At 41.1% G+C, this 13,046-nt stretch overlaps 1 protein-coding gene across 3 annotated transcripts in view; it reads left to right on the forward strand.

Annotated features, from left to right (window-relative positions):
- Positions 1 to 11,770, forward strand: part of LOC124398034 (potassium/sodium hyperpolarization-activated cyclic nucleotide-gated channel 1) — a 95,655-nt gene extending 83,885 nt beyond the window's left edge. For 2 of the 3 annotated variants that reach the window (XM_046868024.1, XM_046868025.1), the window contains exon 9: positions 4,434 to 4,755. In XM_046868024.1, the coding sequence (XP_046723980.1) occupies positions 4,434 to 4,620 (187 nt within the window). In that variant the 3' untranslated portion in view covers positions 4,621 to 4,755. Of the gene's footprint in view, positions 1 to 4,433 lie in introns of all 3 variants that reach the window. The other variant, XM_046868023.1, reaches the window with a different exon arrangement.
- The last annotated feature ends 1,276 nt before the right edge of the window (positions 11,771 to 13,046 follow it).

Genomic DNA, 13,046 nt, shown 5'->3' on the forward strand with positions numbered 1-13,046 from the left:
ATCACGTCAAATATATATTCCGTTTTGTTCCAGTCTGGAACTGCTTGTCATCATATCACGTTCTAATTGTAGTTAAATCGTCGTAATAAAATGTTTGTTGTGTCTAGAATGGCGTAAATACCCACATATTTGCTCTCTAACCAGATTTTCTCTTCTGCCGTCACTTTGCCGACACGGTGAAGGTAAAATGAGTCGTGAAAACTTTTTCTGGACAGAAAATATGACAAATGTTTGGATTCCATACTATGTTCAGATCTCTCCCATAGAATGTTGTATAAAATATGCACTTGCTGCTAAAAAAGCCTTAAAACCTCTGCATACATTTGCATTAAGGGCATCTGGAAGACACCTTTATCCAGAGCAACTTACAATTAAGCAGTTAAGTGTTAAGGGCCTTGTTCAAGAGCTCAGGAGTGACAATCTTATTGGTTCCTGGGTCTTGAACTCACAACCTTCTGATCATCCAACATATTATTAAGCATTGCGTGACAAACCAAAAAAAGATCTCATGGTAAAATCTATGGACGCTCGTTTAGTAAATATCACCCCTGACTACCACCTATTAAAGTTCAGCTCATCGTGTGGACCCTGCCATGATGGCAAATATAAAGAACCGAAAAAAAGACATTGTGACTGTTTGGATATGCAAGCACATGTCTCGATTCTGAAACCTGCCCCGGTGTCCCCAGGGAGGCCCCTGTCCTCCTCGAAAACCCGTTTTACGTTCATTTCCGCCTGAACGGATAAACATTTCTGCCAGAACCTGGTGCAAATGCTGTGTTTTTATCTGCACGATCAAAATAGATAATGCTATGAACATTAGACATCATGGCAGAACAGCACTTGTTTGGGTTTTGTGTCTGAGAAATGCATTTGTCCATCAGTACAACAGTGAGACGGGGAGACGTCAGCTTGAGCTCGAACAGCAGGGACGGATTAATCATCAGCTCCTGCTCTTATTAGCTCTTCACTCCTTTGATTTATTTTAATTTATCATGCAGGGAACCCTGCTGGGACTCGTGTGTCATGTTCAGACGGGTTCTGCATATTGACGACAGGGTGATTAAACTAATAAAGAAGAAACAGAAACAGAACTGAAAGCAGAAAGAGAAGTGCAAAGGAATGATTTAATCCACATCCCATAATATAAAAGTATCAACATAATACCTTTTAATATAATATAATCTATAATGCATATATGCTTATATAATTAAACATTTTAATATTCATTTAATATATTCAATCTTTCTCTCCAAACCATGAAAAGCAGATCTTCGTGGCTTTGTGCACAGGGGCATTGCCGTGCTGGAACAGGTTTGGGTCTCCTAGTGCAAGCGAACGCAACATTTTATTATTATACCGCATCCAAAGATGTCCTGTACAATTGTGTGCCTCCAACTTCGGGTAACAGTTTGGAGAAGAACCACATATGGCAGGAAAGGTCAGGTGTCCCAATAGATTTTGTATACGCAATATACGTATATTTGGCATCCCAACGAGCTCTGATCAGCAGAAGGTGCTTCCTCATTCCCAGCAGGAAATCTGTAGCACAAATCTCCCTAAAGAATCTGATTACAACATGGCAAATTCATTTTCCAATCACAGCCCCCCGGTTTCCGGTGTTAGCCTTTACTCCGAGTATTTCTCACTGTCTGAGCCTGTTGCGGTTCAGGCGTCTATGACTCCGAGTAACCCAGGCGTGATTGCTCAAGAGCGTAAATGTTGTTTTTGTTACTTTGATGAAAGAATACGAACCTGCAGTGTATTTCATCTCGAAACCAGGTTTTATCTTAGCTTGGAGAACTGGGCCTGAAGGAGACCATGTAGAAGATTAGCTTTAGCTACAAATCTTTAAACAGTCATGGAGAGGAGAGAGGAGGAGGGATGTCAAAGAAGATTTCTGCAGGCAGACAAGCCGAATAGTGAAAGCTGTGAGAAAGGATGCCATCGTGTTCAAGGCCGTAGCCGAGAGATTGATTGTTAATGGCTTTTATGCCTTCAGTCCTCCTGATTGAAGAGTTCTGCTCGCATGCGAGACGTCCAGAAACCGAAAAAAAAAAACAAGAGGTCAAATCTAAAGAAATAAATCCCCAAGTCACTGCTGCTGCTTTTACACTTACATAAAGGCAGTGAAGCCGTTTCTTTACGCTGTCAGAAAACACTCAGATCCGCTAGAATATACAGTAGCTACCAATTTCCACTAAAACACAAGGACACAATAATTGGCTCTATAGAATAATTAGTGTTTCTTTACATCACCCATCATCACGGTGGATAAAAAGATGATGCAATGCACAAAAACGTAGAAAGTATCAGATTTTTTTCCACAAATGTACATTTGAGACGTCCATGAATTTCTTGCAAATTGTTTAGTTATGCACAGTGGGCCAGGCAATATATCGACAATCAATTTTCATGATATCGAAATTATGTGAAGCACTTTACTGATGTATTGTTATGAACCGCTACTGAATGGATGTCACTGATATGCTAAGGACAGTTTGTTAGATAGATTATACCCCATGATATTCATTACCTGTGGTGGAAATGTATCACAATATACCATTTTTTAAAATCGCCCAGAACCTTTTTGGAGAAATATATCTCTTCAGCTTAAATTGAGAAGCAGTAGTGGAATTTATGGCATGGCCTGCCTTACATCTAAATAAATGTTTTTTATGTTCGAAGTTAATAAAACCTTTAGGAGAACTGATAAACAAGCCAGAGATGACAGTGGTGAGAAAACCTCTTTGAGATAATATAAGAAAGAACAGAAACCTTCTCTGGGTGATATCAGGTGATGAGGTGATAAATCAGTACAGTATACAGATAGAGAAAAAAAGGCAAACATTACACAATGTGTCACAAGAATGTTCACTGGTCAGTCAGAAATTCATCAAAGACAGAGCCTTTTGTGGCCAGGGGTCAAAGCAAGAAAACAATGGACCTTGGCTACTGGGTAGAACGAATGGACCTTCACCTTCAAGGTCTATTCAGGGTTGACGCTACCTATAGGCAGCGCAGGCAGTTGTCTAGGGCATGGGTGTTAAATCTTTTCCACAAAAATGCAGGTTTTTCTTCCAACCAATCAAGGCACCTGATACCACCTTACTGAAAATGAAACTTACATATAATAATCACAATGAAATGATAAGTCAATCAGGCTGATGCTAGTCAATCACTGGTCCTTCATGACAAACTAAGGCTGATATCCTAATGATGAATCCTAATCCTGAAAGTTGTGTTTGGGGGTCCAAGCATGTATACTGCAAAATGAGAAGATCCAGATATCTTTTTGCTGACTGCTACATTTCCTTATTAAAAGTTGGAATCCTACCCAAGTCTTTTGCGGGCCAAGAGTCCAAGCAAGTGTAACTGTCCATGCACTCAGTATGAGAAGAAACACGAAGTTAGTTCACGTATACACAATAGAGCACCTCGTCCAAGAACATGCAGCTATGTGAGCATGAGCAGCAGTTTGGAAAGACTTAGCCTTCACCCTGCTGGGATTGGCAGCAGTTATGCGACAAGGAGATCTAAGGTAGTAGTGGGAGGGAATTTTATATGTTTGAATCTGAGGAGGAAATTGTATTATTCGCAGGAGATTTCAGGGAGAAACAAATCTATAATCTATCACTAGTTACCTGTTATATAATCGAACCCCCCACACACCATCAACTTGAAATCATACACTGTGAACCATTGTGTGTCAAATCACCCTACGTAATTCTCCACACCTCACACCTGCTTATACACAGGGTCTAATCGATGCTTGTCACCGAAATCGATTTATCCAGTGCCTTGTTGCCGACACTTCCTCACACCGCATCTCGAGAGAGATTAAATGCAATTCCACCTCTGACAGAGTCTGTAATTATCTGTACTCAAAAGAGATATGTCTAAAAGTCATCCCTACAATTATGAGAGTCATTTAGCGATTCAGCATTTCAGGCCAGTGAACTACATCCATAAAAGTGTGATTGAGACACCAGGTGTGGTTGAAGATCTAATCGATGTTTAATGGTTGCATGCAACAAAATTTAAATGTTCCTAATAGACTTAAAATGGCCACTCTGTATCTGTATAGACAGTTTAGCTGACGCACTAAACAATAAATGTCAAAATCTTTCCAGTCTCATAGGGTAATTAAACAAAAAATGCAAATGATATTGCGTCTACACAAACGTTACAATTGTACCATATCTTCTCATGGATTAGTCAATAAATAAAATATGTCATGTATCCAGTCTTCGAACTCTTTATCGAGTTTAGTTTTAGGTGTTTTTGCTAGTTATCAGTCTTCCCTTCATGCTGTCCCCATGCCTTCATTACACCTTCATTGTTTCCCATCTCATATCCTGTTATAAACATATAAATAATATGTCGCATGGTGTTTGCTGGAGCTACAGTAGCTAACATTTTGTTCTTTCCAGGGAAGAAGAACTCCCTCCTGCTCCAGAAGTTCCAGAAGGACCTGAATGCTGGCGTGTTCAATACGCAGGAGAACGAGCTTCTGAAGCAGATTATCCGACAGGACCGGGAGATGGTGATGATGGTGGAGAGGAAGCAGTCGGTCACAGGTGCGAATTCGACGCCCATGTCCGGAAACTCCATCATTAACTCGCCGGCTCAGCCTCCGTTCGCAAACAGTCAGTTCCAGCAGCACCCGCAGTCCTCGCCCATGACCCCAATGGCCCCCATGACCTACAGCACCTCGGCGTCCATAATCCCCGCGGCTCGCCTAGCCGGGAGCGTGGCCTTCTCGTCGCCAGGCAACCCGGCTACGCCCCTACAGCAGCCGACGCCCGGTGGCGTCATGTCTCCCTGCTCGTTCACGGCGGGGAGAACCTTCCAGTACGGATCACCCACGGCTTCACAGCTGTCCCTGGTGCCACAGCTGTCGGCCGTAACGACACAGCAGCAGCAGGCGTCCCCGCAAAAAAACGAGGCAGTTCATAGCACCCTCAGCAGGGACGTGCGCCATCTTTCGGCCTCTCAGCCCTCGTTGCCTCATGAAACCTCACTAGCCATTAGGCAACATCCATCCTCTGGAGAATCCTTGGCATCTATTCAGCCTGCAGTAAGCCCCTGCCCCTCCCCACAGGCCCCTGGCTCTGCCCCACAGCAGGGTGCCATTCGTGCCACGGTTCCTCCGAGGGTGGCGCTTTTCCGACAAATGTCATCAGGCGCGCTACCACCAGTGCGAGCAGCGCCCTCTTCAGTCCAGCACAGAGATCCTATGGGATCCAGGAGAGAGTCGGCCGTCTTAAACAGCGGCACAGAGACTGAACAAGACAAGATGCGTTTTGCATCAAATTTATGATTTATTTTGTTTATTTCTTCTTCAGTTATTTATTGATCGATTTTTTTTAAATAATTGATTTTGCTTCATTTTTATGGAGAGAAAAAAAAATTTTGTTCCTTCCTCAAACTAACCTCGTAGATTTCCTGTACAGACTCAACCCTTGTATTATATTCTATTTTAGAAACCATTCTCCTTCAACGTAAGAATGTATATTATACAAATATATACATGTAAAGCTAGAATATTGACACTGCCTATATGATAAAGGCAGGACAACACTAGTATAAATGCAAGTCTTCCTTTCTGATATGTATATATGATGGACATGCTGGGGAGTTTTTTTTTTTTCCTTTTTTTTTTTTTTAACTGGAATGAAACACTAAAGCCGGCAAAATTGTTCAGTTTTTTTTTTATCAATATTATTCTTGATTTTTTTTCTGCGATGTCCAAATACGAGTCCAGCAGCTTTTTTAGGCATCACTGTGGAAAAACTACACACAAAACCGATACTGGCGATCCCACAAAAAAAAAAAAAAATTCTTCCATTTACATGGATATTAATGAGGAGGACAGAGAAGACAAGGAGGAAGAAAGAGAAGGTTCTTAAAGCTAACGCTGAGTTTCTCCTCTGAGAAATAACAGTCCAGTAACTGAGGTGTAGTGTTAAGACCGAGGCAGTGTTACAGAATCCAAAGGGAATAAAAATTGCTGATTTTTTTTCCTTTATTTTATTAAAGTTCTCCTGTTTATGGATTATAAAAAGGCAGTAGGGCTGCAAGTGGATTATTTTCTACCCCTGAGGTTTCTGAGACTGAACACGACGAAGCGTCTTGACTGTGTACATTTCTAATATTTATAAACTAAAGATTATCACCATTATGCAATAGACTGTGATTATAAAAATGAAACTATATGTGTGTTGTAAATAGTTTTGTAGAGCTAGTCCTTGCAGAATTACGTGTGTTGCATTTCTCAAAAAAACATGGCAACGTCTTACCAGTCTGAAGCCTGGATCCCACCTATATATGCATATGTATAACAGTGGCACCCGATCACCTGATATCATTCTCATCAGAGATACGTTGCGAACCTTAATGCAAACGACAACGCGATGGTCGAGTCGATATGGGATTTATACCGAGCTATAAACGGCTGCGAGAGCATTTACAGCGATCTGTAGAGACCGCAGGAGAGCAGAGCGGAGAGATCAATGACGGGACAAAAAGCTTTTTTGTAGTCTAAAAGCACACTTATTTCAGGAGGTTGTCTCTAAATGGGCCCCGTATTTATAGGACATCGATAAACGCGAGTGATAAGAACCTTTATCGTTACTGTAATCTGAACGCTGCACTGACTCCGCCTAGTTCTGTTTTATGTTTACGTCAGTATTACGCTCGAGCAATCCGCTTTACTCTGTATAATCGCTATGCAGCAGCTCTTTTCCCTTATTTTTCACTATTAGCAATTCACGCTTTCACAACATGACTTTTCACGTCTGTAACGCATCCCGCGACCAACCCCAAGCCCCGAGTTAATGCAGAGTTACTGTTACCATGCTGAAGTAAATTATATGTGTGTTATTCCTATAATACAGTAATTACGTCAAAGCAGCAATCAAGAGTCTTTTTATCTGTCATTATTTTCACAGTTTTGACGTTAATATGACAAAAAAAAAACCTAAAGAAATTGTCTCACTAAACTGTACCGACACTGCAGACTCCTCCCATCACTTTACCACAAAACAAAAAACAAAAACGAAAGAAAGAAATATTCAGCGATTATGTACACACGTGATTTAATCCAAACATCTGGAGCATATAGTTTATACAAATCCCTATGTGGGATGTTGCTATAGCAACACTATATTAATCACTGCCTACTTACCTGATCAAAGTAAAATAATGACCAGCAAAGTGATGTAAAAGTGTAAGTGTGTGACTGTGACACAGGTGCAAATTTAGTTAGTTAGTTAGTTAGTTAGTTAGTTAGTTAGTTAGTTAGTGTAGACTAATAGACTGGCCCAGGGTTAATGGTACTTTACTGCCCCTAGTGTTTCATGCTGGTATTACTTTACATAGCTATAGTTACTGAACAGCCATCTTCATACAACATAGAGAGAAAAGTTTGTGGCCACCTGACCATCAGATTGGTATGTGCTTCTTTTTGAACATCCCATTCCTAATCTAGTTCCCATCTGCTCTAATAATCAGCTCCGCTCTTTAGGGGAGGTGTTACACTGGATTTTGTAAAGATTTAAGATTTATTCAGTAAAGTAGGTACTGATGTACAGCAGGTGAGGTGAGGAGGCCTGTGGTGCAGTCAGTGTTCACATTCATCCTAAAGGTGTTCAAAAAGGTTTAAAGCTCCATAGCAGGAGATCTTCCACTTTATCCCATAAAAAACAGATCTTTGTGGAGTTGCTTTAGTGCACAGGAGCATTGTCATGCTAAAACAGGTCTAACTGTCCTAGTTCAAGTGAAGGAAAAATCTCATGCTGTATTCAAAGGTGTCCAATACAATTGTGTGCCTCCAAGTTTGTGCTAAGACTTTGGAAAAAAAGCACATCTGGGTGGAAACATCAGGCTTCCAAATACTTTTGACCATACTGTGTATGCATATATGCATATTCATAGTTAAAAGTCATAACCCAGGCTTGAAGCTAATGTTCTTAATGATTTTCCAAATTAGCAAAGCAGTAACTCGATAGCTAATATCCAGAGTTATTTAGCTAGTTAGCATTAGGTTTCATGCTAACAGCGTTTTAAACACCTCAGCACTTTTATGCCTCGTGGTAGTCAGCACAATCCAATTTTTAGCCCAAATGGAAGCAGAAACGATGCATAACTGGGGCTTACGATCGGTCAATTATTCATCACAAGCTTCATAACAAGCACCGCTAACCAAACGTTTTTTTCATTGCACCAGTCTTTTTATTTTAGAAGGAGAGAGAGAGAGAGAGAGAGAGAGAGAGAGAGAGAGAGAGAGAGATTATCCGAGCAAATAAATCCATCTGGGCCGCATCAGTGGTGCGCAGAATGAAATGCCAGATTGAATCTGATTTGCACTGTACACGGCTTTTTTTTTTTGCTGTTATTGAGCGAGGATTTGTTTTTTGTGTCTGTCTGTAAACGGTGGCAAAGACGAATCAAACTAAAGCTAATACTGTGTTGCATTAAGGTTTTGTGTGTGTGTGTGTGTGTGTGTGTGTGTGTGTGTGTGTGTGTGTGTGTGTGTGTGTCCATTAGGACTCAGGTGTATTATGCCGAATTGTAACCCTTATATTCTGTTCACTTTACATACTCATACATATTTGAATACTTTTCTGTAGTAACTATTAGAAGGAAGCAGATCGCAGTTGATCCGTCATTCGTACGGATCACGACTCACGGATTAACATGCACGTGACCTGCGGCTTAATTGCTCGTTTTTTCATTTGCGGAATGATAGTAATTTTTTAATGATAGCCGATTTTGCTTTTTAAGTAATTTCAGAACTACACTGAGTAGTCACGTGTTCACGTGAAAGGGATTGCAAGCGAAGGAGCAGAACATCTTGCTTTCTTCTGCTCCTCGCTTTCTATTTATTACAAGAAAAAGAAAGCCATTTAGGTTTGTCTCCTCCCCCTTTTTATTGCTGATCTGAAAAATTACCCAATCTGTTACTCAATAACCGTAACGTGATCCGAACCGTGAGTCTGGCGAGTACGGTGGGTGCTGAAGTGAGATCATGTTGTTTCCGGCGAGAAACTCACGTGTGAGGCTCACACGTGATGAGAATAGCAGACAAAGTGACACACGTGGTCAGATCAGCAGCGGTTACGCAGATCCTGGTGTACACAGGACTCTGTCTTTTGGCACACTGACTTGAAAGTCGGTGCTTCCTGTGACTATGCGTGCAGCCTTGTGCTGCCATCTGTTGGCGTGTTACAAAACGAGTCTCAAAGCTTTTTAAAACCAACTCACAAGTAAATCTTTCCTGGCATGACTGAGCAAATGTTTTTCTCGTCTTCAGCAGAAAAGTTTTGTCCGCATGTCCTCACTAAAATGAAGATAAAACACTGAACCATCTGATCAGTGAACAGAACATGAGGGTTAAATAAGACGGCGGTGAAGCGAAAAAGGATCCGGACCTCCAGTTAAAAGCCTCATTACATCACGCTTCAGACTCACAGAATGGAAAGAAAAACCATGGCGTAGTGCAGAAACCGATTTGCATTTCCGTATGCATCATCACAAATACGTCCAGATAACGTGTAAAACTGTCGACGTTTTGATTAGACGTGATCAGGTTTTTTTTTTGTGTCTGCCTGAAAACTATATTTGTGTGTATGTAAATTGTATCAGACGGAATGTTCAGCAAACGCACGTTTTTAAGTATTTGTGTGCCTGAACTGTAGCCATAACGTCCCCCTCGTCCTCTCGTGGTTCCTGTCTTGCACAGACGAGTCCTCAGCAGTATGGCCTGGTGTCCAAGTGACCTTCGAGTCCTGTAATTACGAGACATGAAAGGAACATGGATATCTTTAGGATCATCATGAAGTCATCCTGTTTATCTCTGAACAAACGTATACAATTTTATTTCATTCACTGGTAGCGAGTTTGCTGTGTGTGTGTTTAAATGATGTGTGAAGCAAAACTGGCCAAAGTAAAGTAACATTCTTCCACTTGCACTTTAAAATAACAGAAGAAACGCTCGGGGATGAAACCGGCAATACTTGGCGTTTGGTTTGTTCTGAGACGGTTAATAACGGGGACGTAAGAGGTCACGTCTCGTCATGGACTTTTTTTTATCCCATGCCTTTTATCTGGTTATTGTTGTAATCGTATCAGTTAAAAAAAAAAAAATTGTAAACAGTTTTGTTTATAAAAAAATGTAAACAAACTACTCATTTAAATCACATGACCCAGTGTAGCTGTATAATTTTGGTAGTTTGTTGCTTGTGGGCGTGGCTTGTCTGCTAATGCTGTTTAGGGGACATGTCCTGCTAATATTATCTTTGTGGGGGCGTGTCCTGACTGCTACTGGGGTCACTTATGATGGCGTGTCCTAACCATTTCTACGGTCACTTGTGGGGGCGTGCCCTACCCACCTCTACGGGCATTTGTGGGGGCGTGTCCTGCCTGGTACTGTGGTTATTTGTGGGGGCGTGTCCTGACTGACTTTGCCGTAACTTTTGTGGGCATGTCTTGACTGCGACTGTGATTATTTATGGGGGTGTGGCCTGACTGCTACTGCTTTTGCTTTTGTGGGTGTGTCTTGATTGCTACTGCTGTTGCTTTTGGGGCATCTCCTAACTGCTAACTGTCACTTGTGGGGGTGTGTACTAACTCCCGCTGCTTCCGCTTTTGTGGGCATATCCTGAATGCTACCGTTGTCGCGTTTTCAGGGATGTGTCCTGACTGTCACTGCCATCACTACTGATGGTGTGGCCTGACTGCTGCTGCTGCATGTGGGTGTGTACCATCTACTTCTGCCGTTAATTGTGGGTGTGGCCTGTTTAGGTTTTTAAATTCCCTTGAGAAGCTGTAGCAGCTGTACTGTGTGGTGAAGCTCGCTGGTAAAACAGAAATGAAACGCTTATCAGAAACGTAACACGTTTAGCACTAGCTAAACTAGCGGCGTGCATTCACCACAGACACCAATGATCTTTTTCCCACTTCCTTTCATGCCTTATTTTTCCTTCAGAATTTGTTTGTTTGATTCGAACGTGACCAGGATGTAGCATAAAATCAACGTAATAAACATTTAAAACCGAAAGTTTAGCGCAAATTTGTTCTTGTTTCCATGTTTTTTCATCACATTTCGGTTCCTGATGCAGACCTCGGACTTGGCATTGCGTTAGCGACGGTTAGCCACAGCTGTTCTATTGTCAGTGCTTTTTGCCTTTAGAGGAGAAGTGTTTCTGCCATTTAACCCTTACACACACACACACACACACACACACACACACGTAGAACAAACAAACACCGTTGTTCAGTACTTTGAGAAACCAGCACAGAGATTCCTGCCGTTTATTTTCCATCTTTTTGTCTTTGTGTGTGTGTGTGTGTGTGTGTGTGTGTGTGTGTGTGTGTGTGTGTGTGTGTGTAAGCGTGTAAGGAAATGAAAACTAAAGAGACAAACAAAAAAGAGGCAGTGCTGCGAACGAACACAGCTACAGAACCACGTGGCTGCTTGTGAGGATCGTCTCTTCCATGATGAAAAAGTGAGGCGAAAGAAAGAAAGAAAAAAGAAAGAAAGGAAAAAAACTCTCATCTCTTTATTCTGCTGATTGTGTGCATTAAAAAGGACAGAATAAATTGTGAAGAGAAAAAAAAGAAAGACATTGGTTTATTCGATGTGGAAAGAAAAAAGATGATGACTTTCTTACCACTTTATGCAGATAAAATAAATTTCCTCTGTTTTTTCTTTTTTGTTTGTAAATAATTAAACCTTTAAAATCTAGAGGGAAAAAATAAAGGAATAAAGTAATTTACTGTCCCGTCTGTGTGTTTTCACTGTTTTATACCTATATCATAGCATGCTAGGTGTTCATTTGAAATGTTCAGAATGATTACACAGATAATTAGCCAAATAATTAGCTAGCTATAGGCTTGTATTCAAGTCTGCTAATGTTGTGCAGGTTAGCATCACATATATTAGCTAGTTCAAAGTATGTATACATATTCATGTTAGCTAACGTTAGGTTGCACGCTACATATTAAATTAATACAATTTTGAGCCAATTTTGACCTAATAATCTGATTACACAGATATTAGCTAGATGATAAACAAGCCAGTGCTAAGTGTGTATATGTGGCTAACATTAGCCTGCAATCCTCACGTCACATAGTATACTTTTGTGTTGTTTAGTGTTGTATACTTTTGTGTACTGTGTATAGTGTTGTATAATTTTGTGTAGTGTGTGAATACCATGCATGTAGCATTGTGTAGCGTTGTATAGGATTTTTTTTAGTAGCGTTGTATAGTTTTGTGTAGTGTTGTATACTTTTGTGTACTGTTGTATAGTGTTGTATAGTTTTGTGTAGTGTGTGAATGCCATGCATGTAGCATTGTGTAGTGTTGTATAGGATTTTGCAGTGTTGTATAGTTTTGTGTAGTGTTGTGTAGGGTTGTATAGTTTTGTGTAGTGTTATAGTGTTGTGTAGTGTTGTATACTTGTGTGTACTGTGTGAATGCCATGCATGTAGCATTGTGTAGTGTTGTATAGGATTTTGCAGTGTTGTATAGTTTTGTGTAGTGTTGTGTAGTGTTGTTTAGGGTTGTGTAGTGTTATAGTGTTGTGTAGTGTTAGATAGTGTTGTGTAGTTTTGTATGGTTTTGTGTAGTGTTGGATAGTTTTGTATAGTGTGTGAATGCCATCACAATGTCGGAATGTCAGTGTGTGTTTTGCTGCTCTGTCTGGACATTCTGTTCTCATACAGAGATTAAGACTCAGTAAGCACGCACGCACACGCACACACACGCGCACACACACGAGCACACACACGTGCGCGCACACACACACACACACACACACACACAAAAGGAAGGTGCATGAGCCGAATATGAAAAATGGGCGCGTGGGGACAGTGAGGATCTCCATTCATTACCCCCTCGATACAGATCAGCCGTTAATTATTAACGTGTTCAGACAGATCCTTTGCTCCTCACAATAAGGCAGATGGTAGCACTGAGTCTCACAGCACCACCGCACCGGTGTTACGTTCCTGCCACAGGGTTGACCGAAGGAACCGTCTGA

The sequence above is a fragment of the Silurus meridionalis genome, chromosome 15 (assembly GCF_014805685.1).
Source record: "Silurus meridionalis isolate SWU-2019-XX chromosome 15, ASM1480568v1, whole genome shotgun sequence".
Taxonomy (NCBI): Eukaryota; Metazoa; Chordata; class Actinopteri; order Siluriformes; family Siluridae; genus Silurus; species Silurus meridionalis.